This window comes from Polyodon spathula, chromosome 23 (genome assembly GCF_017654505.1).
Source record: "Polyodon spathula isolate WHYD16114869_AA chromosome 23, ASM1765450v1, whole genome shotgun sequence".
NCBI lineage: Eukaryota > Metazoa > Chordata > Actinopteri > Acipenseriformes > Polyodontidae > Polyodon > Polyodon spathula.
In genome coordinates this window covers 10,455,300-10,483,172 of record NC_054556.1, presented here as the reverse complement: position 1 = coordinate 10,483,172, position 27,873 = coordinate 10,455,300, and the positions used below count along the sequence as shown (strand labels likewise).

The window sequence follows — 27,873 nt, the reverse complement described above, 5'->3', positions numbered from 1 at the left end:
AGTCCAGTGAATAACCTGAAATGGTACAAAGGTAAGCGGTAAACTGCCAGAGGTTAAAAAAAAAGTTTAGGTTACCAAAAACTGAAAAATAATGTACATTTCAGAGTCATACAAAAAGGCCTTTTTCAGGGAACAAGTAATGGGAAATTGCAAAGAAAGCCAAGGTGTCAGTGAGTACAGTTTCCTACACTATCAAAAGGCACTTGGAAACTGGAGGAAACTCTGACAGGAAGAGGTCTGGCAGACCCAAAGCCACAACAGAATCAGAAGACAAGTTTCTGAGAGTCAACAGCTTGCATGATAGGTGGCTCACAGGACAACAGCTTCAAGCACAGCTTAACACTGGTTGAAGTATGCAAGTCTCAGTTTCAACTGTGAAGACAAGACTTTGAGCTGCAGGTCTGACAGGTAGAGTGGCAGTAAGAAAGCCATTGCTAAGATGGCAAAATAAGAAAAAGAGGCATGCCTGGGCCATGAAGCACTGCCAGTGGACTACTGAAGACTGGAAGAAGGTCTTATGGACCGATGAATTAAAATTTGAAATCTTTGGTTCATCATGCAGGGTTTTTGTACGCCGTTGAGTAGGCGAAAGGATGGTTCCTCGGATTGTGACACCAACTGTCAAACATGGAGGAGGATACGTGATGGTCTGGGGCTCTCTTGCTAGATCCAGAGTCGGCGACTTGCACAGAGTTTGTGGCACCCTGAACCAAAATGGCTACCACAACATTTTGCAGCGCCATGCAATACCCTCTGGTATACGCCTAGTTGGTCAGGGGTTCATCCTACAGCAAGATAATGACCCAAAACATACCTCCAGGCTATGTCAGAACTACCTTAGAAGAAAAGAACGAGACAGTAGGCTTCAAATCATGGAATGGCCAGCACAGTCTCCAGACTTAAACCCCATCTAGCTGGTTTGGGATGAACTGGTAGACGGGTGAAAGCAAAGCAACCTACAAGTGCAACACATTAGTGGGAACTTCTGCAACAGTGTTGGGAAGAACTTTCCGAACAATATTTGATTTCCATTGTAGAAAGAATGCCACGAGTGTGTTCGACTGTTATATTTGCAAAAGGTGGCTACTTTGAGAGTCAAAAATTTAGATTAAATTTTGTTAAACAAAACGATTCCATGATTTCTTTTTTTTTTATCTTCAATTGTTTATTTGTTCTATGCTTTAATTTCAGAGTACATTGAGACATTAAACTGCGTACATTTCAATAAAAAAACTGGAAAAATGGAGGTGTTCTAAAACGTCTGACCTGTAGTGTACAAATATGTATAATGTGTGTGTGTGAGTTATTTACAACGTCGTGCTGTATAGACGAGACACATGCTACACACATTTTGCTCGTTAACGTTTATTGCAGCTGCTGACTGGGCATTTTAGAGATACATACTAAGTCCAAGTATTGTACAACTTTTTAAAATTATTCTTGTTTGGGGGTGGTTATTCTGTGTAGTAGGAAATGCAGTCTGTGCAATTGGCTGCCTGTGTTTTCTTCCTGGATGTTAGGTTTCATTTTAGTAAAAGTGAAACTTAAAACTACACGTTGTTGTGAGGGAGAAATATACGTTTCTCAATGCGCAAGCAACCTGCACGCATCACCAAAGGGGCCTGAGATAACAATGGACAAAAGACATTTGTTAAGGTATGTTTTAAAAACGATATTTTCAAGTAAAACATAGGACGTCACTTGCATATTCTGTACACTACGGTTTGGTGTTGTCCTACGACGTTTTTGTTTTGTTTTGTTTTGTTTGTTTTTAAACTACGATACTATATTTAACCGTGTGTTTTCTAAAAACTGACAGTGGGGGCCTAATTGTGATAACTTCGCCCTCTTCTTTGATTAATTTAGATTTTATGTTTTAGATTCGAAAGTTAAAGGCCATTGTTTTACGACTTGCACAACAACAGAGTGGTTTTATCATTTAATTCCAAGTAGTGTAGAGTTTTAGTGCGTTTAAATACAGAACTGCATTCTGAAGAGGCATTAGTTGGCATTATTCCGACATTTTATCAAGCTGAAAACAGCTGGAAATTGTTTAAAAAGAACATGGTGTTCGCCAGATTCTGGCTTTAAACTACTCTCCTGGTTCTGGAATGACTTGCCACTGCAGCTTAGCACTTACAGCTAATGTAGCTAAATCAAAGTAACTACCATACTAAAAATAATAGATTAGGAAATAATTCAAATCTGGGGAATTCCTGTGTGTTTACAGATGGTTATTTTTAAAATGGCTAAAGCAAACCGGATGTATTTTCTTTGAGGAATGTTGTACCAGCGCTTATAGGTGTTGCGCAGGCTTCAGTGCTCAATGCAACGCCTGTAGGCTTGAGTGTACAGCTCAAGCCCAGCTATTTGATCCGAAACCATTTTTGTTGATACTGTCTGTACATATGCTGCCTTAGAACTGGAAAGCTAGTGCAGCTCAACCTGTTTCATTGCCATCAGCGTTTATTATTGAATGTGAATATGAGAGAAGGTGGGGCTGCTGTGTCGGCGAGCAACCTGACAGTCGGGTTCGCTGTTTTGTTCCGCGCTGTACTTGAGAAAGCGACAGTATACAGTACAGCTGAAAAGTCAGCTGCTGAACATTTTTCTTTTCAGACTGTGCGTGGAATAGGACTGGTTTTATTTCATTATTTTTTTTGGTTACACGACACTAATATTCAATTTAGCTAATAACTTGACTCGTGTTTTTTTTTTTTTTTTTTTTTTTTTTGGATCAGATCTTTTATTTGGGGAACAAACAGCAATAGATCAATACAACAAGAAATTACCAACATTTTTACAATTGTATCCCTCCCCTTCCCCCTGAGTGGCAACTTCCCTCCCAAACAACCCCATAATGGACCTTGGGGACCTAGTTCAGTCAGTAGTAGCTGGGTATAGATTTATTACAGTTCTGATTGAATCTACAGCAGCTTTCCTGGCCTGCACAGTCCCCTCCCTAGCTCCATGGACCTGGGCAATAAAAAGTTCCAAATAAATAATGTCAAGAAAAGCGAGGGTCCAGTTGGAGCCATGAAAGGGTGCGGAGGCAGCCAGCAAAGAGCCAGCATCTTTTTGTGAGGCCAGCTAACGAAATCTGTTTCTGCTGCAGAGATAGGTCAAAAGAAGAGCTGTCATTCAGTAATAGAACCGGAACAGAGCGAGGAATATCTTTTTCTAGAATATTAGACAAAGCTGAAGCTACCCATTCCCAGAATGCCGCCATGTCTGGACACGCCCCAAACATGTGCAAGAATGTGCCTGTGGCTCCATGGGCCAAAGTGCACATACAGGGGTAGGGGAGAGCTTCATTTGGTAGCATCTACGAGGGGTTAAATATGTTCTATAAATGAAATTAAAATGGATTAGTTGATGGTTAGGATTCTTGGAGGCACAACTCAGGTTAGTCCAAACAGTATCCCAACATATTCTTTGTTTGCAGGAGATATGCCCCTATTCCAGATATTATCAAGCATCAGAGGTTTTATATGAGGCCTTTAATAGGTGGGTATAAACTGTGGAAGTCATCCACCTCGTTTTCCCCCTGTGTGCAGCATATCATATAATGCATGAAATGGCAGTGTCCCCCAGGGTACCCCATACCCACGCATTGCAGAACGGAGACGAAGATAGAAGAAGAAAGAAGTGCCCGGTAAATTGTAATTGTAAATCTTGGAATGTGCGAAGACAGTTATATTTAAAAAACATCCCAAACAGTATAAATCTCCCTATCCCTCCATTGCGGAAAAGAAAAGGGATGGCCACCTGAGGGTAAGAGGGTAAAGTTATGAAATATAGGCGAGTGGGTATGCCATTTTGTTTGAAGTTTTGTATATTTTTCAGCTAAGCGCCATGCAGTAATTAGGTGAGAGATGACAAAGCATAACTTACATTGTTTGAGGGGAAAGCCAGAATAGACTAAATCTTGACCTATCTGTGGGAATACTAAATTTTCTTCTAGCTGTTGCCGTGACGGGAATATTAGGATCAAACCAGACTGTGGTAGGTCGCAGGACAAATTACCAAAAATAATTTTTGAAATTTGGCAAAGACAACCCTCCTGCAGTTGTCACATAATGTAATGTAGAGAGTTTGATACGAGACTGCTTTCCTGTCCATATAAATTTTAGATATCAAAGAGTGTAACTTCTCCCAATAACCGGTCAGTTACAGTTACCTCCGCTTCATGTATTACAATATCTCCAGCAGCCTTGTCAAGCGTAGATGTTTCTTTAAATAAAACCAAGAACGTTAGTTTAAAGTGTATATACTTTCTTTTATAGTGATCAAGATGATGGTCCTCAATTTCCTGGTCCTGGAAATCCAGGTACAGTTTTTGCTATTAATACATTTGCCGTGGCTTTTGAATTAACATGTTGACGGATTTTCTGTGCATTGTAGTTTTGGTATGGCGTAAGCACGTATACAGTAGGTATTTTCTCCTCGTTCTTCACAATATTTTTCATACAGATTTACTGCATGTATATAAATAAGTAAAACTTTAACTTTTCACCATTACATTATTATATTGGATTATTGTTTTGTAAAATCACACAGGATTTGTATGTAATGCTGAAAAATAAATAAAAAGGGAACTTATGATGAAAACAATGGGGAAAGCAGAACTTATGATTTATCCATGTTGAGCATTCTTTATGTATTGGGAAATACAGCGAATATGCAGCAGCTGGTTGTAAAGAAGTCAGTTACATCATCAGATTCACAGAAATGCATTACAGTAGTTTTCCGTTTCATGTCTGTTGATACACAGCAAGACAAGCCAAATATTGTTGCAGAACAAATCATTTGCAGAATCACAGTAGTGGGGGTTTATTGTCCAGACCCCTCATACCCCATACTTAATAATTATCTTGCAATAAAAACAAACACAAGATTTTAATGAGCAAGCCATTTAAAAAGTATAATGGTATGGCGAAATGTTCTTTTTGTAGGGCAACTTGCTCACTAAATATATTGGTATCCCTAAGTATGTCATCAACCCTCTTTAAAAATATACAAAATATTTGAATGAACAGACCCATGTGTGCAGTGACAACCCAAAAGTGTTTCACTTACTACCAATGTGGAATGACTGTGTAGTACATTTTCTCTTTTACTCTCAGAAATAGGTTTCTGGCTAATGACTGCCATTGGATATTGTACCAGGAAACTCATTTGTGGGGGGTAAAATATCGAACAAATTTTCCACTCTGTCATTCATATTTGGGGTACCTCTGCACTTTTGAGATTCTACCTGTGAGATGTCTTGCTCATTTTAAATCTTTCGTGTACTTTTATAAAGGAGATGATTATTTATTCAGGTCTAGCAAGATACCTCTGTTCTGTAAATCATTTGTTGCCTCCAAATTTTTGGCCTGTGTCGTGGGGGTGTGTAAACATACAGTCAAAACCTGTAGAATCGTCACACGTGGCCAATCTTATATATATTAAAAGGTATCAACAAAACATGTACTTAAAAAACTGTGGAGTAAATATTGTAGTATGTAGCAGCAAGAAGAAAAAAACTGAATTGCTTATTTCCTGCAAACATTAGAGTTTTTACAGGAATGGTGTTTGGTGGCCTCTTGCCCTCTTTACAGGTGTGCTTGCACCTGACCTGCCTCAGGGTGCAGGAGCATCAGCGCCCCCTGGTGAGGTGATGGACAATGTACCTGGATATGAAGGAACAGGCTCTGGAGGTAAACCACCACTTTTGAGAATTTTTGGCTTATAATAAATGTGACACAATGCAATCCCCTGACAGCTCCATATGCACAGCTCAGTCCTGAACACCCCCTGTCAAGCACAGCCTGGCCATTTTGTTTGGTTGTTTTGTAACATGGACTGATGTCCACTGGGGTCTAGATTGAGATCACTACATTCATGTGCCCTAGATCAGATTCAAACCCAGGCATCTGGAGATGGAAGGCTGGAATGGACCCCTAGTGGAAAACCATTTTGTAATACTTTGCATATATTGAAAGGTACACATTCACAGTTCCTTCATAACACACTCTTTTGATTTTATCAACAGAAGGAAAATGCATTCCTCCTCCAAACCCTGGTTTGTCCAGCCCAGGAAGAGTGCCTTCACTTCCTGAGAGACAATGGGAGTAAGGTCTTCTTTAGGTGTATTGTGATTTGTCTGTCACTTGTTCTTCTTTTCCATTTAAAGGTGAAATGCCCTATACACTGATATTAAAAAAATATCAGCTCTGTGGGAACGCTATTAAATATAACAAATCCATTTAGAAAAGCTGCCCTCTTTCTGTTTTTAAAGTTGCTGCATGAAGTATTAGAGGCACAGTGGCAAGGAGGGAGCTCAAACATGAACGCAAATGTACTTTTAAAATTTATTTTCAAAACGTAAAGGTTAAACTATGAAACTATATAAGAATGTAGTGAACAGACTCTAGTGATAACTGTACATGTTCTGTTGGAAAGCTTCAAGTAGGTAGTAACGCATATGTTCCTGCTACTGACACCTGTGTGATGTCTGTTGCTGACATAGCTTGTCTGTTTTCAGGATTCCTTCTATCAGTGAAGACTTTGCTAAAGATGCCTTCATCGAGTATGCTTCCAGTAAGTGCTGTTACAGCTCTCGTCCTGCCAAAGAGTTGGTGTTTACAGACCTTCAGGCACACGATACATACAGGGTATGTACCTTTGCTACCATTCTTTAGTCAGTCTAATACAGAAAGCTAAGAAATAATTGCAGTAAATCATACATCATGTGAAAGGATGTATTTTTTCATGGATTTCACAAATTCCGTGAAGTTTACCCATGTAATTCCCAGTGAAAGTTCCTCTATCTGAAAAAATGGTGTAAATATACATATTTTTTACCACTTAAAAATCAATGCGGCAAAGGTTTGCGGTATTGACGTGCATCCTGTTACACTGTATTTAGGAACCTAGCTGCTGATTTTAGTTTGCTTTCGGTACATGATTGAACACACTGCACAGAGCTTCACGGTTTCTTAATGTCTTCAATGAAAAAGACACCAGCTGCATCAAAGATCGGAAATATTTCTGCCAGAAATTGCTCTGTTCAGTAGAAGAAGGAGACATTTCACCTATTTTTACATTTATTTCTGTTTTTATTTTGTTTGATAATTCACTGATGTCATTAAAAGGAGGGCATATACAATTAAATATTTTACAATTTAACATTTGCTGTTTTGGTAAGCATTTAAGTATTTAGGAATATTTTGTTGAATGTGAAATATCTTGAAACACCTATTTTTAGACTGTAAAATAAGCAATTTGTTACTGTGGGGAAAAAAATACAGCCCTAGTCATATGTTTTTGTCTAGCGTGATCCTATATGAAAGATGCACACATTAGGCCACAGTAGATGTATATTTGATTGTTTAATTTTATTACCAATTAGTGAAGAAACATTTAGTTTTTCTAAGTGAAAACATAGATAGAAGCAATAGATTCTCCTAAAACTGAGGAATACTGCAGTGCATGCCAGCCTTTATTTGAACTGTTTCTGTCCTTTTGAAGTATCGCCTGGAGACCTTCGTTGAGTCCAGAACAACAGAGTGGGCCAGTGTGCCTTATACAGGTACTGAAATAACAAGAACAAACTAATTGGACGCATAACGGGCAATGAATCGAGGACGTGCTGAGGACTGCCGTTTTACTCTTTGGCATACTGAGTGAAGGGACTGTAACTAGGAAGGCTTCAGTGATGGATACCTTTAAGACAAATGATACAAATACACCATGCAGTCCCTAGGCGGTGATATACCCAGTGTGTAAATCACATTGGAGGGTGGAAAAAAATAACGATTTGGCAAATATTATAACTCTCTGCACACCTCTAGGTGCATTATTATTATTATTATTGTGATTATGTGTTGTGCTGGTCCACTTTTGAATGTAGCCATTTCTGCTGTTTTTTGTACATTGTTTTATAAAGTCAGGTTGGTTTATGTCTCTGGCACTGAAAGGTGTTGCTCATCTCTCTCAGGTCAGGTGGTGGACTCATATGGATCATGTGTCCCTGCCCCATGGGACATTGCTGTTCAGGTCCCGGCTATGTTTCAGAATGGAAAACGCACCATCCAAGTTCCTCACACCTCCTCTGTCAAGGTAGAGATGTACTGATGGACAATTACAAGAGTGGCACAAGCTGCTTCAATATAGAGACAGAAGTGGTAGGTAGGGCCGTGTTGAAAGGTCATATCATTAACTAGGTTATCTTGTGTGGTAGAAAATACAGAGAGTTGTGTAATGTAAACCAGCGGGAATACATATTCATATATTTCAGCTTTGTGGGTGTAAATATAGTAAAATAAATATTGGGGTGTGATTCCATTTACTGTATGGCACTTATGTATTCCAGTGTTTGTGTGATACAGTCAGAGGTGAGGTGTAATTACCCTTGTTTAACTCTCTGCTATCACTTATTGCAAGAGAAATGTCATAGTGTTGATTGTTGAAGCACATCTATACAATGTATTTGCTGGATAACAAATGCAATTGATTATTTTTATATCCTAGGGATGTCACAACTGTTTGGCGTTGGGTAAATCTGCTTGCCAGAAATGTATAGCAAGTGGATGGGTAAGTATAGCATAACAATGCTATATTAACAGCTATATCAATTTTTTATTTAAATGGCTAACCCTTAGAAAGTACCGGTACCAGTGTTTAATTCAAATGACCATAATAAAGCAAAAATGCTGTCTCTACTACTGAGTAACATTTCAAATAATATGCTTATACTTCCTTTTTAATATTATAAGAAATGTATTTGGCAAAGAAATCTATATGTAGCACATACTTGTGTGTAAATGCAGTTTCTTCGGTAAATTCTGGAGGACAGCCTTTATTGCAGATTTCCACGGCTATCATCCCCATCCCCATAGGAATTAGGTGCTGTAATCACTGGGAAGTTCAATACTGCCTTGGTAGGTCATGGTGGCTCTGGGTTGTGGCAGGTTATTAACAGTGAATTTGTCCAGCTCCTGAAAGTGAAAACCAGGAGTCAGTTGTGTCAGCCCATACTGCTGCAGTCGGGTCACTTCATATGTTTTTTACCATGCTTTAGTAGATGTCTTGATTTAAAGAGTAAGTAGTGGGGTTCTGAAAAATCTAGCATTACCCGTCCCCACCTGTTGCTACAGCTGTTTAAATAATATGCCTGTCATTTTTGTTTTCATTGGTAACACCCAGACAACATTTTACACTTACAATCTGTTTTCAAAGCTTTTTTTCAAAATGGCCACCGAGTGCACTTATAATGCAAGGTTGTCCACGCTGTCAAACAGGTAACAGCAGTATCGATCCATGATGTGGTACAGCACAGAAAAGCCAGAGAACTTGTTATGTTTTTATTTATTTATTTATTTATTTATTTAATCGCTGCTCTGATTTAGAGCAGTGTTGCGCAAAGTGTTGGGCACACTATCCTGGGGAGATGTGCGACTATGAAACGGGCAGTTCTGTAAATATTATTATTATTTTTTTTTTTTTTTTAAAGGATGGATCGTTTAAAAAACTGTGAGAGGATGTGGGGAATTCACTGGACACAGGAGACAAAGTATATTTGAAACACCACTGGGGTGCACAGTTTTATTTTTCCCAGCAGAGGGCGCTCTGATGCCTTAGCTCAAATGCCAACAACGGTAAATGTGTAGCTGTCAGAGGTTACCAACTATGGTAGGGATGGACACAGTTGAAGTTGCACTCACAGGTGCTGCAAATAATATTCCACAAACAAAAGGTGAAAGCAAATAGGAAAATAAAACACAGTAACAAAACTACAAATAAAAGGTGCTGCTCCTTACAGTGTCCCTCAGCCTCCGGTCTTCCGTATGGCTCGGGTTTCACAGATACTTGGCTGATCCCTCACTGACACTTAGGGGGTTGCCCAGTATTCGACCCACTCGGGTACTTAATAAAATGATAGGTATCTCAAAAAGGGAGACATGACACCCCCCCCGACCTTGCATCTGATAGCCAGCACAGGTCTCCCCAATCACAATGCATAAATGACAGCTAATTATTACAACGCCAAATGAGACACGTCAGTGGGCAGGGGCTCATTTGCATATTAGCTTCAGATTTAGCTGGCAAAAAGGTAAATGTTGAATCCAAGTGTTAAAAATAAATAAATAAATAAGTTTTGAAGATTTGAATGTTGAATCTGTGATACGCGTTGTCAACATTTATAAATTATACCTGAAAATACAAATTTCAAAATTTAAGAATGTGTTTGTTACATTTATGTATTTAGCTAAATCTGGACAAAATGTATGTCAAGAAAAGGGTGGGGGGCATATCAAAAGTTTGCACGCCACTGATTTAGAGGACAGATCTGAAAGCTCAGTGCACTAGAGCGGCCATTTTGAAAATAGCTTTACAACAGACTGAAGTCATAAGTTAAAAGGATGATAACAATGAAAAAAGAAATTCCAGGTATATTATTTAAAGCAGTTGTAGCAACACTTGGGAACAAATATCACTCTATTTTTTGGAATCTTGCAACTTACTCTTTATAATGCCTTTATGTTATTTTACCATGTTATAGACCAGTACTACTTTATTGTTTAAAATGCAGATGCAGTGCTGGGTGTGTAATGGCTCTGGCAGTCGCATGTCCAATAACAGATGCTCCCACTGCAATGGCGTGGGACGTGTCAGGTGAGTAGTGGTTTCATATGTATTTATTAGGTTATTTATGCTATAGCTGAAGGTTAAATAAACCCAGTCTGCCAATCTGAAAATATTCATGAGACCAGGATGACTGGTGGTGATGTGAGACCAGGAAATTAATTAACAACACACAAAGGCAACTGTGGGGTGCAACTGAGATGCTAAGGCTCTCAGCTTTTTATTAAACAAAAGATTTTAAACAAACCAAAAGACTTTCACAAAACATAAAACAAAACGGCATGCTGGCGAAAATAAATAGACAAACAAAACAGACATGAAACAACAAGTATCGTGCTGGTCTTCCAGGATGCGTAGCAATTGTTATTATTGTACACCCAACCCCAAGTGAGTGAAACACTGCATCTTTTATGCAGCTATAGCGAGACTTGATTGCTAATCAGTCATTCAATTGGAATCTCAGTACATCTGCACGTAAACTAATTGTGCTCCCCGTGCTTTCATACTAATACTCACTTTAATCTGCACATGGAGTGATTGTGCAATCCCTGTGCCTAAATGCAACTGTATATTTTAAATCACTCGTGATAACCCACACTCCATGCACCTATACGTACATACATATAACAGACAACATAAAACACAAAACGCGCATAAGGGCGGGGCAGCTCCCACAATTCAATACAGTTACGTTCTATATGAGTATAAAACAAGTCGAAGCAATTCACCTTCATTGAGATTCCCAATGCTGTTATCCTGCAATTGTATGCTGTACTACTTGAACAGACACACAGTATTATTTGATGCATTTTACATGCTATCCTTTTTCAACCTGTTTCTTTGCAGATGTACAGAATGTTCAGGAAGAGGTTCAAAAACATGTCATACCTGCACAGGAAAAGGACAGCTTCTGTTCTTCATTAATCTCATTGTGGAGTGGTAAACTTCAGCTTTATAATTCTTGACGGGATCATTACAGCATTTACTGTTTGCACAATGCGCTTATTCCACTATTCATGTAAGGGGGCGGTAATAGAATATCAGAATGTGTGTATTTATTTTGTCAGTAAAGGCTGAACTACCGGTTCTGCAGTATTTACTTTTGTAAGGTGATGAATAAACCATTCATTGAATACAAAAGGGAGAAGTAGCCATTTACTGAATACTTATGTTATGATGTATTAAATTTAGTATGCCTTAAACACTAAATACACATTAAATCCTGGCAATATGGGACAGTATGGACAATATGGATATCATCTCTTTGCCCTGCTCATGATGCAATACCTAAATCAGCTTAACAGGTGTATTTCATATTTCATGAACATTTAGGTGCTGAAACTCACAAAAGGGTTATGCATTTCAGGTATTATAGCTTTTTTCCATTTAAAACGGTGCACTTCATTCTTTTCCTTTGCACAGGAAGAACCACATCTTCGAATTTGTACCAGACAAACGGTCTGGATTCCCTGTTGATCAGATCAGCAAGGTGACTGGGGAGCTGCTTTTTACTGACACACAGTATCTGGTGAGGAGAAAGCTCTTCTTTTTCAATTCCTTGTGTCCTGAACAGCATGTTTATATATTCAATCTCCCGCTCTTCTTCCTGTTTGTCTCAGGTGTATCCTGTTGTTAGTTTCCCTGACAACGCCATTAACCAAGCCTCTCAGAGGGCAGTGAGAGAACACCAAGCACAGTTTGTTACAACGTCCCGAATTCTCCAGCAGGTATGCATTACTTGCCATGGCAAATAAGCATGCTGTATTATTAGACTGTGTTATTTACAGTGCGTGGGCTTTGTTTAACCCCTTAAGGTACACAAGGAATTGAGCAGTTGTACAAATGGGTTCTTCTTAAAACGCATTTTTGAGAGTGACTCAAGCATCACAAGGGAACTGGCAATTTGGATGACCAGATCCAACCTGTCACTTCATTTTAAACACCTTGTTGCAGAAATAAGAAAGTTAGCATAATTTTATTTTTGTGGGGCACTTGCACTGTACCTTTTAAAGGGTTAAGGTGTGCTTGCGAAGTGAACTGTTGAAATAAGCAGACTCTTTTACATTATGGTACTCTAAAGGAATATTTCCATAGCATTTACGTCATGAGGTTTGGGATAAAAACAAGAAAGCTGTAAATCATTGTACCTTTCCCGTTTTCCATATTGTATAGTGTCAACAATCTTCAATATTCTATTCGTTTCTCAGTTGGTAATTATAGAACTATTTGCCACACCTTTTCTTTTGCCCTGTGTTGTGGCAAAAGGGAAGAGAGCTTTTTTAAATCTTGTTCTATCTTAAGTTGCTCACGTCATGTACCCAGTAGTGTGTTTTAGATTTTGAAATAAATATTTTTGGAACCTTAAAGTCTGCTTTCTTTAGCAGAAGCAGTTGTTAGACTTCTAAAGAAAGTTGTTTTTAAATATTTGTTTTTCAGAGGCAAAGCATTGAACTGATTCCTGTCACACGTGTCCACTACACCTGGAAAGAGAAGACCTACATCTACTTTGTCTATGGAGCGGAGCATAAAGTCTACACAGATGACTACCCTGCAAAGTGTTGCTGTTGCACAATAATATAGTTATGTTATTGTACACTTTTCATAGGTCAGATGCATTGGAGATACATTATGCCATCAATATATGTTGACAGAAATGAGCAGAAACAAATCTGTATACGCTTCTTTTTATAGCATAACTTGATCACTGTACTATCAAAGCTGCATGGTCACACATTCCAGTTCAACTGTACACTAAAATGCAAATCATGATCTACTGTTTTTCTATTTGTGATTTCTATAATTATTGTATTTACAGGAGTTTATTTTGTTTGGCTTTTATAAAAGTTACCAAATGTACCCCAAAGAATTTTGTTGCCTATGGGATGACCACAGCTTATGTAAGAAAAGTACCTTATTCAGTATGTATGTTTTTAGGATCACAATATGCTACTAGACTGTATTGCTTTATAACAATTTGATATTTGCCATGCATAAAACTTTTTATTTCTGTTACTGTTTATTTCCAGACATGTTCTCAGTTTCTTAGTCAATTAGTGCATATTGTCCAGTCATTTTTCAGTTACTTTAAGTGGAGGGTATTTGCTTGGGGTTGTCATTTATTTTTGGATGACTTCAAGTTCCACCAGATTGGAACTCTCAATGCATACGTTTGTAGGTCTGTTGAAATTTTTCCTCATTTTCCGCTGATCTTATTTCAGTTATTTTCAGCTCTGGTTGACCAGGGTGTTTGCTGCATTTCTTAGGTCAATGACTAACATTTGTTGAAAGAGCACTAGAAGCATGGGGAAAAAACTATATCAGAGATCGTCGAAAAGGGAATTTTTTTTTTTACCACCTTAGACACGTTCTCACCTTTGAGGAGTTGCACAGCTTTTCTTTAGCATGTACACAACACCTATTCTTCATCATGTGTGGTTTACAAATCAGCACCCACAAATGCAGCAAAAAAAAAAAAAAGTTCCCTAGAATCACAATTGAGCGTCTTGAGAAAACAAATCTTCTGTTGTAACTACAGTATAACTTTGAGTCAAGGAGTACCTGAACCAATTGGAAAGCTGGGTTCTGCTGTGCTAGACACGGGGGTGGGGGTGGGTTGACAGACAGAAAACATCTATATTGAAACAAACCAGACACCACTCAAAGGGCCCAATTCAGTGAGAAACCAGATAATGTCATACACTCATTTCTGCTTCTGTCATGTGCAGGGGTGCTCTTACAGTACTTTCCAAATTCAGAGAACATTAAAAACAGAGGTTCTGTTGTTGATCAGATGAGTTGGCAGTTTGCTAATCTGTTTGCTCTTAAACCTCAGATTTGCTTACCATTACTGCTGCACAAGTCTGTACCTAGTTTATAAAAATGTTTGAAACCTGAAAGGTGTATTGACTAAGTCTAACATAACATCATTCTGACACACCCTTTACTGTTTTCTGTTCTGTTGGTTTTGCAGACTTTGTTTTCAAATTTCAAAGGTATTTTATTTGAAGCTCACTTCATGAGTTACAGATACAACTAGAACCCCACCTTAAGCTTGCAGGTACGTGCGATCAGGGTCATATATTACCTTACTAAGGAAAGTAAAAGGTATTGGCAGAAGTAATGGCCTTATAAAAATACCACATTGAGACAAGTCTCTTCTCGTTTTGAAACTATGTTTTTATGTTGTCTTAAGAAGTTCTAACCATTGCTTTAAAATCAAGATCCTTGCCTCTGATTAGCTTTGTTACTGTTCTGGCTTGTCTGTTTCGATTTGTTAAATACATTCTGTTAACTTAGACTGTGGTTAGTTTTAATAGTTCCATGGATGTCAAACTTATTTTATAGGCGTTAAAATAAATCAATAAATAAGATTAAAACCTTGTGTGGATGGTATGGATATATTATAATTCATACAGAGCAACATTTACATGCATGTGGAAAATGCAAATTATAAAGCTTAAATGAATTGAGTTTTCCATGTGAAGGGATTTGTTATGACCTTTCCCCAATGATACTGTTAATGGCAACTGAACAGAAGGCAATGTTAAAATAATTACAGTGTATGTATGTGTATATATATATATATATATATATATATATATATATATATATATATATATATATATATATATATGTGTGTGTGTGTTCATGTCTTAAAAACAACACTAGCTCAAGTTTCCAATAGATTTAACATGCGTAACCATTTTGTCAAACCCTATCAAGTTGAGATGGGATACTGTAGTGCTAGGGGCGTGGCAATAAACACAAGCACAATATGCCTGGTGGGGTGGACTTAAATAGCTTTCTGACACAAGGAAGTCATAGTACTACGCTACATAAAACCCATGAGTTTTTAACAAACGATTGGCAGATAAACTTCTGAAGCGAATTGTCACAGTTCAAGAGTAGAATAAGGTATTTTATTTTATTTTATTTTAACTTATGGATAACAAAGACAAAGGAAAGGGTAAGTTACACGGACATTTTATTATTTGGTATGATTTCGGCTATTTTACTGACCACTACACTATCTAGTAGTACTAATTGTAATGGGAATTTGTAGCCACGTAGGAAAATTAGGCCAATCCTAAAGTTTACATGCAAAGGTAGCCTTGTACGAGAGTTATATTAATACATATTTGCATTAATCATTGAAATCATGTTTACGGCAGTTAAAGCTGAGTTCGTCAGGGGAGGTGGTTCATCCACTGCAGTTCGGTTCGATTGGAGTGCAGTGTGATGTGTGAACAAGAAGGCCCACTTGGAAAACGAACCGAATTGTCAAACTGAAGAGGCTGCCTCACTTCAACGTATTCACGTAGTTCGTTTGCACACAGGAACCAAACCATAAACATAACAAGCGGTGAATTGCAACACTGCAGTTAACAGTAGCGGACAAACTGGGGATAATCCTGTGTTGCGATGCACAGTATTTGTCAGTAATAGTACCATTTGTCTGTAGTGTAGGTTCAAACACAAGGAATCTAGAGCATCCAGACTGACTGCAGCCTAGGTTCAACAATGTTCTCAATCGCAGACAACATGGCCCTGTATAGCTTCCGACAGTCAAACTCGACGCGTCTGTTTAACTTGACTTATCTGGAACGTTGTGTTTCCATTGTAAAATGAAACACTTGTCTGCTGTTTTTTCCACAGGTGGAATGGGTTCGATTTACATAAAGGTGGCGGAATAACTATTCAGTATTTAAATTAGAAACATGTGGGTGCGTTCATGTCACGCAGACTTTTGAGAGTCTGCTCAGGTCCTACGTCACATAACCATGTCCAAGTTCACCAACCTGATGTCACGCATCTACTAAGCGAAAAGTCTGCCCATCCGGCACAGACTGTAAAAGGGGCTGCGCTGGAGCAGACCCTTCAAAACAATAGAATAGCGCTATTAAGTGCAAGAGGAGTGTAGAGAACGTGTACTGCCAGCAAGCCTGGGGGTGTGAATAATACAGAAAAGGAGCTTGTATACGTTAAAACTACTGTATTGCGAATGACAAAGACGTAATGACAAACAATTTTCCCCAATTAATGTTAAAATGAAATCTAACAACTTTAAAAACAAATGTACCGAGCAAACGGTAAAAAAATAGGTTTACAATTGTATAGTCTTTAAAACATAAACAGTATAACAGTACCCAATGCCTACAGGTGTTCTTGATCCCGAAGCGCCTGAAGAAGGCCCTTCGGCGCTCCCTTCTGGTCTGTTGGACACAGTGTCTGGCTATGAAGGGACGCCGTCAGATGGAGGTAAGCAACATCTATGGTGCTGTGTGGTTAATGGTATTGCAGTGCTCCACAAAACCACAATGAAACGGGGAGCAACTGTGCTTATGTGGCAGCTGCTCTTTGAATGAAAGCTAAACCCCCAAATTAGAGATGTTTTTTTTTCTTATTGCTGTATGTTGAACGCACAAATTGTCTCAAGTTGAAGTCATTCAACACTAGCCAATAGGTTATTAACAGAAGCAGTATATTTGTTTATAAGCAAATAGATTTTTCCAAATGATTAAGATGAGTGATTTTTCTTATGATGGATGCAAAATACAAGAGTTTGACAATAGAAGGTGCCATGGTCTTTTTTGTTTTTTTTGGTTTTTTATAACATTTTTTTTGTTTTGCATCCTTTAGTTGGTGAAGATAAGATATATCCTCCTCCCTCTGACAGGTTGCCAAAGCCAGCAAATGATCAGAATGCATCTGTCCCTCATGTCAGGTAAGAACCTTTTGAGTTTAAAGATGAACTCCATTCTAAATGTCGATGTTTTATTCCTGATCAGATTTTGCAAAGGTGCCATGTACGTAGCATTTAAACGTGCATGTGAAAAATAAACTTTGGGGCATGGTGGCCAGTGGTCTTCAATGCGGTAAAGTACTTTTCAACAAATTGAATCAGATATTGAATCAGATTGTTTTTTTCTATGTCATGCAAAACATTAAAAAAAAAAAAAAAACTGTGCTCGGAAAGAAGACCCCCCCCCTACAACGGGGTAAGGGGGGGGGGCCCTTACCCCGTTGTAGATTACAAAGCCAACAAGCACATTAAAGGTTCAGAGGTTAACGATCTAACCATGCAATTCCATATCGTATAGGTCTTATCTGTTTTTAGTTTTCTGTGACAGCATTCATTTCACAAAGGGCAGTAAAAATGTATTGCCTGCTTTGAAATGCACTTTATCTGTATAATAATTCTGTTTAAACTGAAGGAGGTAAAGGTTGACCCTTTTGTTTTCAGCTGTACTTCTTTTTTTTTTTTCTAGGCTTCCCACAGTGTCTGAAGACACAGCCAGAGCAGCCCTCCTGGAGTATGTTGGCAGAAAATGGAATTACAGAAGTAAACCAGCAAAGGAACTTGTCTTTCGAGATCTAACGCCTTTCACTACATACAGGGTAATTCAAATGTTGTCATAATGAAATGCATGCTGAAGGCACAGTGGAAACTGAATTTCCACACAGGTGAATTTAAATATCACTACAAGCAGCTGATAGTAAAGTTACATTTACAGCTATTTCTGTATTTTAGAACATAAAATAAAGAATAAACAAAGCATTATTTTTTTGTATGGTGCCTAAACTAAACTGAACAGCATCTGGCTACGATGGAAATAAGACTTCCATTGCATAGCAGTTTGATCCATTCCTGGTTTTACTGTGGGTTTAATAAGACACACCTGAACTTGTTACCTGTACACTGTGGCTTATCAGGGTCACGTGGAATGGGGACAACTGCTGTGAGAGTCCTATGTCTGTCCCTGGCGTCTGGTTTAAGCGAGAGTCTATTGTACAGTGAACCGTAATTAATTAAGGGACTGATGGCTACTTGACATTTACAGTACTATAGATATTGGAAAAAACAAACAAAATGCATTCAAGGTAAAAGTTTGTCTTGATTTATAAAAAGTGATAGCCAAGTCTATTATGTTACCTCATATTAGCATTGGTAACATTATCACTTCTCACTACCTTCTCACTGTGAAGAACATATCTTTGTTTTAGTTTAATTTGGGATATGCATATTACAGTGCAACATATTTGAGTGTGTAATGTTGATTTACAACGTCATAATTAAAAGTGTTTATTCTTTTTTCAAGTATCGCTTGGAAACATTTACAGAATCTAGAGGAACTGCCTGGGCCTTTGAACCTTATACTAGTAAGTTAAATGTGCACTGGGCAGCGGTTATAGTTAAAGAGAGATGATATTTCTACAAGAGCTGATGTATTTCTGTCATGTTCCCATTATTTTAGATCAGCTTGTAGATGGACCTCAGTATGGCGATCCTCCCCCACCCTGGGATGTTATGGTTGAGGTTCCTCCCATGTACATTGATTCTTGCCAGAAAGTCAGGGTGCCTCACACCTCATTTGTCAAGGTAAAATCAATTGCACACTGGAGTAATGTCTTTCATGTTCGGGCCATTGCATCACAAGTTTCTGTGCTAAAATAGAAAAATGAGATCTTCCTTTCTATTCTGCAGCTTCATTCAACTTGGTTACCTACATTTCATTGTTTCAGGTGTGCCACCGTTGCCATGGGAAAGGCCATGTCCAATGCAGTCAATGTAATGGATGGGGTAAGGTAAGATACATCATTGCTGTATTTATAAGCTGAAAGGGTACATAATGACCTTTTTGTTTCATTGTGTTACATGTTCCCATGTATTGCTACAAGTGTTTATGTAAGGTGCGTGTATTGTTTAGAATTTTTTTTTTTACATTTTGATCACTTTTTTAAATTGCATTCCCTGCCTCAAGATGGCTTCCCATGTACCTGCATGGAACTCTCAGAACTACATTTCCCATCATCCTCCTGCTCACATATGTAACTGAGATGGATTTACCAGTGAGCAGGAGGTTTTTTACTGTTGATCTTGGTGACTGTAATTGTTTGACTGTGAGGTCTATGCATGTGTTGTGTATTTTGTGTTGCATTTGTTCAAGTACATGCCTTGTGACCTCACAGTAAATAAAGGGGAACTTTTTATCCTGGTTAAATAAGTAAATTAAAGTGCAGCAATGAAGATACAATTGACAGGGTTTTACAGAAAGTGAAGTATGGGTTGAATGCTGTGACTGCACTCTGTGAATGTGTCTAATTGTTATAGGTGTTGGCATTGCTGATTCACTGTAATACATTGCATGCTTCTTCCAACCAATTCAAATATGTCATTATTGTGTAGTGGAACAAACCGAATGCCTGGATGTAAGAGACAGACGTTACGGCCACAGTAACAGTGTTGAAACATCCAAAGCAATGTGTTTTGGTTTTTTGTAGACACAGTGCTCTTTTTGTTTTGGATCGGGGCATAGAAGTGGAGAATCTTGTACATTTTGTCATGGATCAGGACAAAGCAGGTAAAGAAATCGATCCTAATGTTTAGCATATATAAATCTTCATAACAGCTTGGTATCTGTTCTAATGGTGCCTGTTTCTTGTGCAGCGTTAGCATTAACATCCACATGAAAATTGAAAAATGTTTTGCGCATTATTTGTAATCCTATGAATGAGTTTTTCTGGTATTGAACTACATGTTTATAACACATGGGATATTCCTCAGTGATTACTGCCTCTTATCTTATCTTATCCATATTCACGGCTGCAGTTTTCTTTTTATCCCCCCAGGTGTTTTCACTGTTCAGGACGAGGTACTAAAACATGTGACATTTGCAAAGGACACAGAAATCTCATGCACTTCATTCAGTTGATAGTAACCTGGTAAAGACATTTTACAAAATGTGATATTCCCTGGTACCTCTGTTATGCTTGTGTGTTCTCTGATAACACTATGTAACACAGTTTTTGTTCCTGGGTAGTAAGTGTTATTTCCTAATTGCTTATGCCTCAAAAGTATAGAAATTGGCTATTATTCCCCACAAACTTTGCTTTTGTGACTAGGACAGTGATATTTTGAAATTTACCTATTTCCAATGAGAAAACGGTCTTTTCGTTCACATAAAGTCAGAAAAAAACAACATATGAATCCAAATTAACATGTATTTATACTAAAGTAATACAAAAATGACTACAAAAGATTTAGAAGTGAGTAGTTTTTCGAGATTTACGATTATATTGTAAATCACTTTCACGAATCAGCCCCCAAATGTAGTTTCCCATCATGTTCTCGTTATACTGTCCTTGGTAGCGGCGTTCAAAGTCCAGTATATCCTGGTGGAAGCGCTCGCCTTGCTCCTCCGAGTACACTCCCATGTTCTCCTTGAATTTATCAAGATGAGCATCAAGGATATGGACTTTGAGGGACATCCTACAGCCCATTGTGCCGTAGCCTCAACCAGCTCCACATAGTTTTCGGCCTTGTGCTTGCCCAGGAAGCCCCGAACCACTGCGACAAAGCTGTTCCAAGCTGCTTTCTCCTTACTAGTGAGCTTCTTGGGCAATTCATTCATCTTCTTTATCTGTGGTCCGACGAAGACACCAGCTTTAACCTTTGCCTCAGACAGCTTAGGGAAGAAGTCTTGAAGGTACTTGAAGGCTGCCGACTCCTTATCTAGAGCTCTGACAAATTGTTTCATAAGGCCCAATTTGATGTACAGTGGTGGCATCAGCACCTTCCGGGGGTCCACCAGTGGCTCCCACTTGAAGTTGTTCCTCCCCACAGAGAACTCGGTCCGCTGTGGCCAGTCCCGCCTGTGGTAGTGCGCCTTGGTGTCCCTGCTGTCCCAAAGACAAAGATAGCAGGGAAACTTGGTAAAACCGCCTTGGAGACCCATCAGGAATGCCACCGTTTTGAAGTCTCCTTTGACCTCCCAGAAAAATGCAGATATGTATCCACTTAGGCAGCTGGAACTAAACTGAACTGGTGGGCTTAAGGCCCCTGTATTTATACTACTATTTATATTACTGGAAAGTTCTAGAAAGTTCTAGAAGTTACTCCAAGTTTACTCAGCACTGAATCTATCTGGAATGTTTTGGAAAATAGGTAAATTTCAAAATATCACTGTCCTGGTCACAAAAGCAAAGTTTGTGGGGAATAATAGCCATTTTCTATACTTCTGAGGTGTAAGCAATTAGGAAATAACACTTACTACCCAGGAAAAAAAAAAAAAAAAAAAAAAAATTGTTACACGGTGTAACCAGTGAATCGTGTAACAACAAGACTATCTGAGGGCATGGTTACCAACAAAAAAAGATATATATACAGTGCCTTGCAAAAGTATTCAGACCCCTGACCAATTCTCTCATATTACTGAATTACAAACGGTACATTGAAATTTTGTTCTGTTCGATATTTTTAAACACGGAAACTCAGAATCAATTATTGTAAGGTGACATTGGTTTTATGTTGGGAAATATTTTGAAGAAAATCAAATATTTTGAAGAAAATATTTTGCATAAGTATTCAACCCCTGTGCTGTGGAAGCTCCCAGTTTGCACAGATGAAAGAAATTGCCCTAACGAGGACACAATTACCTTACCATTGGCCTCCACCTGTGAACCATTAAAGTTCCTGTCACATTTTCTGGATAAAAACCCCACTGTTGAAGGATCATTGGTAAGGCTGTGAATCTGAAGGAAAATGAAGACCAAAGTGCATTCTACAGAAGTTAGAGATAAAGTAATACAAATGCATAGATTAGGGAAAGGGTAGAAAATAATATCCAAGTGTTTGGATATCCCAGTGAGCACAGTTGGATCAATAATCAGGAAGTGGAAGCTGCATCACACCACCCAGACACTGCCAACAAAAGGCTGTCCCTCAGAGGCCAACAATCACTTTGAAGGAGCTACAGAGTTCAGTGGCTGGGAGTGGAGTAATGGTGCACCAGTCAACCATATCAGGAGCTCTGCGTAATGCTAGCCTGTATGGGAGGGTGGCAAGAAAGAAGCCGTTACTGAAAAAGTACCATCTGAAAGCACGTCTGGAGTTGGCCAGAAAGCATGAGAGTGACCCAGCTGCGATGTGGTAAAAGGTTTTGTGGTCAGATGAGACCAAGATAGAGTTTTTTGGCCAAAACTCAAGCGCTATGTGTGGCGCAAACCTAACACTGCCATGCCTCAAGACTCACCATCCCTACGGTGAAGTATGGTGGTGGCAGCATCATGCTGTGGGGATGCTTCTCACCAGCAGGGACTGGGCATCTTGTTACAATTGAAGGAAGAATGGATGGAGCAAAATACAGGAAAATACTGCAAGAGATTCTGCTTCAGTCCGCTAAAAAACTGAAGCTTGGGAGGAAATTCACCTTTCAGCAGGACAATGATCCCAAGCACAAGGCCAAAGCAACATTGGAGTGGCTCAAGAACAAAAAGGTGAATGTCCTACATGGCTCAGTCAAAGTCCTGATCTCAGTCCCATTGAGAATCTGTGGCACTATTTGAAAATTGCGGTCCATAAGCGTCGTCCAACCAACCTGAACAACCTGGAGCAAATCTGCCAAGAAGAATGGGCCAAAATCACTCCGACACTGTGTGCAAAGCTGGTACTTACTTACCCCAAAAGACTTAAAGCTGTTATTGCAGCGAAAGGTGGCGCTACCAAATATTAATGTGTGGAGGTTGAATACTTATGCAAGCAAGATATTTCAGTTTTTTATTTTTCTTAAAAATATTTCCCAACATAAAACCAATGTCACCTTACAATAATTGATTTTGAGTTTAAGTGTTTTAAAATAAAATATCGAACAGAACGAAACTTCAGTGTACCATTTGTAATTCAGTAATATGAGAGAATTGGTCAGGGGTCTGAATACTTTTTCAAGGCACTGTGTGTGTGTGTGTGTGTGTGTGTGTGTGTGTGTGTGTGTGTGTGTGTGTGTGTGTGTGTGTGTGTGTGTGTGTGTGTGTGTGTGTGTGTGTGTGTGTGTGTGTGTGTGTGTGTGTGTGTGTGTGTGTGTGTGTGTGTGTGTGTGTGTGTGTGTGTGTGTGTGTGTGTGTGTGTGTGTAAATAACAAGAAAGGTCATTTGTGCACTACAATGCTTGATATTAATGAGGTGCTGACCAGTATAAGCTAATTACATGTAGTGAAAGTAGAGGCAGTGCAAAAGTTCAAAATTCTTTCAGCCAAACTTTCTGCAGTTCTACAGCAATTAAGTGCAGAGAAAAGCAGTACAGTCTTATTCTTTGTTTTTGTCTGTAAAAGTGAACGGCAGAAGCACTATAACTGTTAGTAAGTTTATTTATCAGAATATGTATGGTAGCAGATACCTGATTAGTTGTTGTGTTAGTATTCCAGAAAAAAAAGCAATTATAAGGAAGCAATTGCTGAGGGAAGTAGACAGCTGCGGAGTTAACCTGTATAGTAGCCAGCAACATAGAATTTGAAAGCTGTATTGACCACAACAGAGCATTGACAATAAGAAGTCAATAGTGAAAAAAACCTACATTTAAGTACCTTCGATTCAATCACTAGGCTAGAAGTTTCTGTGTATGTTTATAACACATACGGTAGTGCTGGCTGGCTATACAGTGAATCTGTTATCTTCAGTTAGCTCCAAAACAAATGCCTGACTCTGTATGTGCGTGCGTGTGTGCGTGCGTGCGTGCGTGCGTGCGGGCCCTAGCAGAGACAGGCACCAGGTTAACCTCTTCCAATTTGTTGCAAATAGCATTACTGAGCCAACATGGGGTCAGGGGCCTTTGTGTAACAGCCAAGGAACTAACTTAATACAGAACTCTTCAGTATAATTCAGGCTGCCTCTCTCAACAGGAAAAACCAGATTTATCAACATGTACCTGATCGATGCCCTGATTTTCCAGTGAAACTATTTGAAAAAGTCAATGGAGATAAATTTTTTGTTGATGAAAGTGCTCTGGTAAGAAAATACAGTTTCCTGTTCCCTCCTTACTACTTCTGTTGCAACAGATTTCGTTACAGTTTGTCATTCGTGATGAAACGGGTGTCAGAGCTTGTAATTGGTGCACTTTAATTAGACTGTTTGCAAATACTTTGGAAATGAAAAGAGCATTTTTTTCTAAAATCAACTTTACACTTTTAATTAAGATACTTATGGACCATATAATTGTATACTAGTTATAAAAACAAATATACACAATGAAGCAGTGCTGGGGGTTGATAATAGTTTGTGGGTGTGTGTTGGTTTTAAGGTGTTTCCCCTCCCCCAGGTTTATCCGATAGTGGGTTTTCCCGAAAAAGAAATTTGCGACGCGTCCAAGAGAGGTAATGATGAACACATGGCCAGGTTCTCAGGAAGCATGCATATCCTTCAGCAAGTGAGCAGACACCTTCTACTGATACCTAAACTTGTATGCTTTGTGTGAAAGTTGACAAAGCTGAATGGCAACAGAGTGATACTGCGAGGCATAGGCAAAAAATGTGTCATTTGTCTGAGTCTGGGTCACGATTGTGCTAGTTTCAGACGTCTGTATCTGGGTGTGTGTATATTCTTACTGCTAGCAGCTCTGAACCAGATTTTGAATTTGGATCAGTGGGGGATGTTGGGATCTAGCCTCTGTTTATCAATAGATGTCACAGTGGTTTGTGAAAATATATTTTAAATCTGCATTTTTTTATTGCCAACACATACTTAGCAAATAGTGCTCAAATACCGGTTTTGCTCTTGTCAGTGCCTCGGGCCATCAATTTCATTTTGGACAAAATTGGAAAAGGGGGCTACAAAGATAACTGTTTTGACACAAACATGTTATTTAAAAAATATTGTTTAAAGGCTTGCCCCCTCTTGTGTTTTTGCATGTAAGTGCATGCTGTATAAACCTGTGCAATGCTGAACCCAGTAGTCTCTCGAAGTGTTAAAACTGCACATGCAATTTGTTGCATGTTTAATGAAATGTGTTTGATTGCCAAGGATCCAGTGAACTAAAGTGCCTTTTTTTTTTTTTTTTTTTTTTTTTTTTTGCAGCGCCAAACCATTGAGTTGATTCCTCTGACTCAGGCTTTTTATGAATATAAAGAACAGGCATACAATTACTTTGTGTATGGTATTGAGAACAAGGTACATGCACCAAAATACCCATCCAGCTGCAGTATCCTGTGAAGTGTAGGATATGTGCCTGTGACAGGGTAGCCCCCAACCCCGCCCCTGGGGAGGGGAGGGGAGGGAGGGGGAGGGGGGTGGGGGGTTGGAATGGTGGTGGCTGGGGAATAGTGACTGTGGGTGACAGGGACGCAGTTAAAACTTTAAGAAACTTTATTAACAAAGGTACCAGAAATGGTTGGGACTCCATTTCAATTCTCCAAGATAAGGAGAGACTAGAGCTGATATATAATAATACACCAGGCCACACATGTTCTCTCTCTTTAGAAAGCCCTTGTATATCTTTGCTTACAAAACCATCTTACACCACTGTATCTTAACATTTATTTATAACACCGAACAGGACATACTATCTTAGGTCTCACATATATTTAAATTTTACAGTCCTCAAGGTGCAAACAAAACTATTAAAAAATAATATTGATTGTAATAATAATAACAATGTATTTTCTGTAATGAATTTACACATTTGAAACTGTATTGGTTTTAGTGCAATTGTATATTTATAGTTGACTGTAACAATACTTATTCTATTCAATAATACTCTTTTATTTTGTTTATAAGAAAAAGATATCTAAAAAAATTCAGTCAAGATAATGATTGAAATAAAAAGTTTGTATCATATAAACTGCACATAATACTTAACAATGCTTGTGACTTGTCATGCGTTGTGTAAAATCTTTCAAATGAAAGATAATAAAAATAAAACATTATGGCATTGCATAATGTTGCAAATCAGTTGGGTCTTTGCACTTGTGCCTGTGGTTACTACATTGTTCACTTCAGCATGGTTCCTTGGTACTATATGGGGTATAGATGCAGTACGTCTTTATTTGCCAGATGGAGCAGCGCTGTCATGTTTTTAAAAAATATATTCTTGGTTTTTTTAACCCTTTTAGTTCTGGATTATTTCTGTCAAAAAATATGATGTACAATATTTATAAAAAGAACTCCTATATTGAAAAATATTTTACATACATGTATACACTATCAAAGACTGGGACCTGGGAATCCCGTTACCTTCCAACGTGATTTATGACTGCATGTTAACATAGGGCGGATAGATAAGGTGGGAGGGAACTTGGGAGGACTGAAGGGGTTCAGTGATATAGCAACAAATGACAATTTGTAGTAAAATACTGTATTCTTCTTCTTTATTTATTTATTTACTTCAGTGGAGTTGTGGAATGAACAGTGGCTTTACAAATGCGTGCCATGGATGAAAAACAAGCTAGTTAGCTTGAAAGAAGATGCAGAATTACAAACAGAATGCATATTAAACACCAAAAAATGTTTAATGAATGATTTTTATAATGTAAAAAGTCAAACAACTCACAATAGACTTCATGTTTTAATGAACGCAAAAACAGAGTAAGCCTGATTTGGGATGCTTTAAACATGATTCACATACAGGGTTATAGCATCCGCTACAATAACGACACGAAAGCAGAACTCGTTAAAATGGTTTTTGCAGTACAACTGTCAATTTGGTGCAGACGCTCCCTCTAGTGGGCACTCTGTTTCGTGCACATTGAAAATATAATGTACAGCTCCAGGTTTACACTCAGATAGACGAACAGAAATTGATATAGAAATTTCAGGAGACAGTCAAACAGCCACTGATACAAACAGATATTGCTCGCTAAAACACACACACACACACACTTACACGCACACGCACACACACATCTACGCATCAGATATTATATATATATATATATATATATATATATATATATATGATATATATATATATATATAACGTGCACTACCAGAAAGATGAGGACTTTGTCATTAAAAAAAACACCCAGCTTTAAAAAGATGCAAGCCAGATAGATCTTAATGAAATAAACAACTTGAAAGCATTAAGTTGTACATGCAAATTATGAAGCGAAGAGGTGCAGTACGGGCGAGGTTTACTCCCCACGTGTAGCTTTTATTTATCTTTTTTTATGAATGGGGCCGGTCTGTGTGACGTAACTTAAGTAAAACCTACAGCCATCCCCTCGAGTAAATTAATTCATGTGAACAGAATGAGCTTGATGTGGAAAGTCATTTTACACAAAAGCGGTCTTATTTGGAATACCTCACACAGCACGCGAGTCTACAAATTCCATCTGGTAAGTTTCTGTACTGTATTTGTAAGGAGAAATTACATCAGACTAATGTGAGTGCATTATTCTCCATTTGACTATTAATTTGAAAACTTTGCTCACTGATATTTATTTTGAATTGTAAATGAAGCCTGTATATTGTGTTAGG

At 38.4% G+C, this 27,873-nt stretch overlaps 3 protein-coding genes across 5 annotated transcripts in view; all 3 read left to right on the top strand.

Annotated features, from left to right (window-relative positions):
* The first annotated feature begins 1,352 nt into the window (after window positions 1–1,352).
* On the top strand, window positions 1,353–13,651 carry LOC121298051 (protein SSUH2 homolog). The gene is made up of 13 exons (XM_041224803.1): window positions 1,353–1,656; window positions 4,287–4,330; window positions 5,604–5,702; window positions 6,038–6,116; window positions 6,530–6,659; window positions 7,516–7,576; window positions 7,985–8,106; window positions 8,518–8,580; window positions 10,580–10,662; window positions 11,479–11,571; window positions 12,055–12,160; window positions 12,252–12,359; window positions 13,069–13,651. The coding sequence occupies exons 1-13, from the start codon at window positions 1,514–1,516 to the stop codon at window positions 13,210–13,212; spliced, it is 1,275 nt and encodes a 424-aa protein (XP_041080737.1). The 5' UTR covers window positions 1,353–1,513; the 3' UTR covers window positions 13,213–13,651.
* Window positions 13,652–15,424: 1,773 nt separating this feature from the next.
* LOC121298052 (protein SSUH2 homolog) lies at window positions 15,425–25,676 on the top strand. 3 transcript variants are annotated; one of them, XM_041224804.1, is made up of 12 exons: window positions 15,425–15,598; window positions 16,792–16,890; window positions 17,272–17,356; window positions 17,901–18,030; window positions 18,732–18,792; window positions 18,888–19,012; window positions 19,156–19,218; window positions 19,915–19,994; window positions 20,263–20,355; window positions 24,306–24,411; window positions 24,722–24,829; window positions 25,477–25,676. In XM_041224804.1, exons 1-12 carry the CDS (start codon window positions 15,574–15,576, stop codon window positions 25,609–25,611), a joined length of 1,110 nt encoding a protein of 369 aa, XP_041080738.1. In that variant the 5' UTR covers window positions 15,425–15,573; the 3' UTR covers window positions 25,612–25,676. The 3 variants fall into 3 exon arrangements, with proteins under 3 accessions (XP_041080738.1, XP_041080740.1, XP_041080739.1); XM_041224806.1 differs by having other exon boundaries at window positions 24,722–24,776; window positions 25,477–25,588; XM_041224805.1 differs by lacking the exon at window positions 20,263–20,355 and having other exon boundaries at window positions 15,426–15,598.
* Window positions 25,677–27,582: 1,906 nt separating this feature from the next.
* The window catches only part of LOC121297667 (semaphorin-3D-like), a 46,201-nt gene continuing 45,910 nt past the window's right edge, over window positions 27,583–27,873 (top strand). The window contains exon 1 of the mRNA XM_041224097.1: window positions 27,583–27,731. The gene's annotated coding sequence lies outside the window, so the exon portion shown is untranslated. The remainder of the gene's footprint in view (window positions 27,732–27,873) is intronic.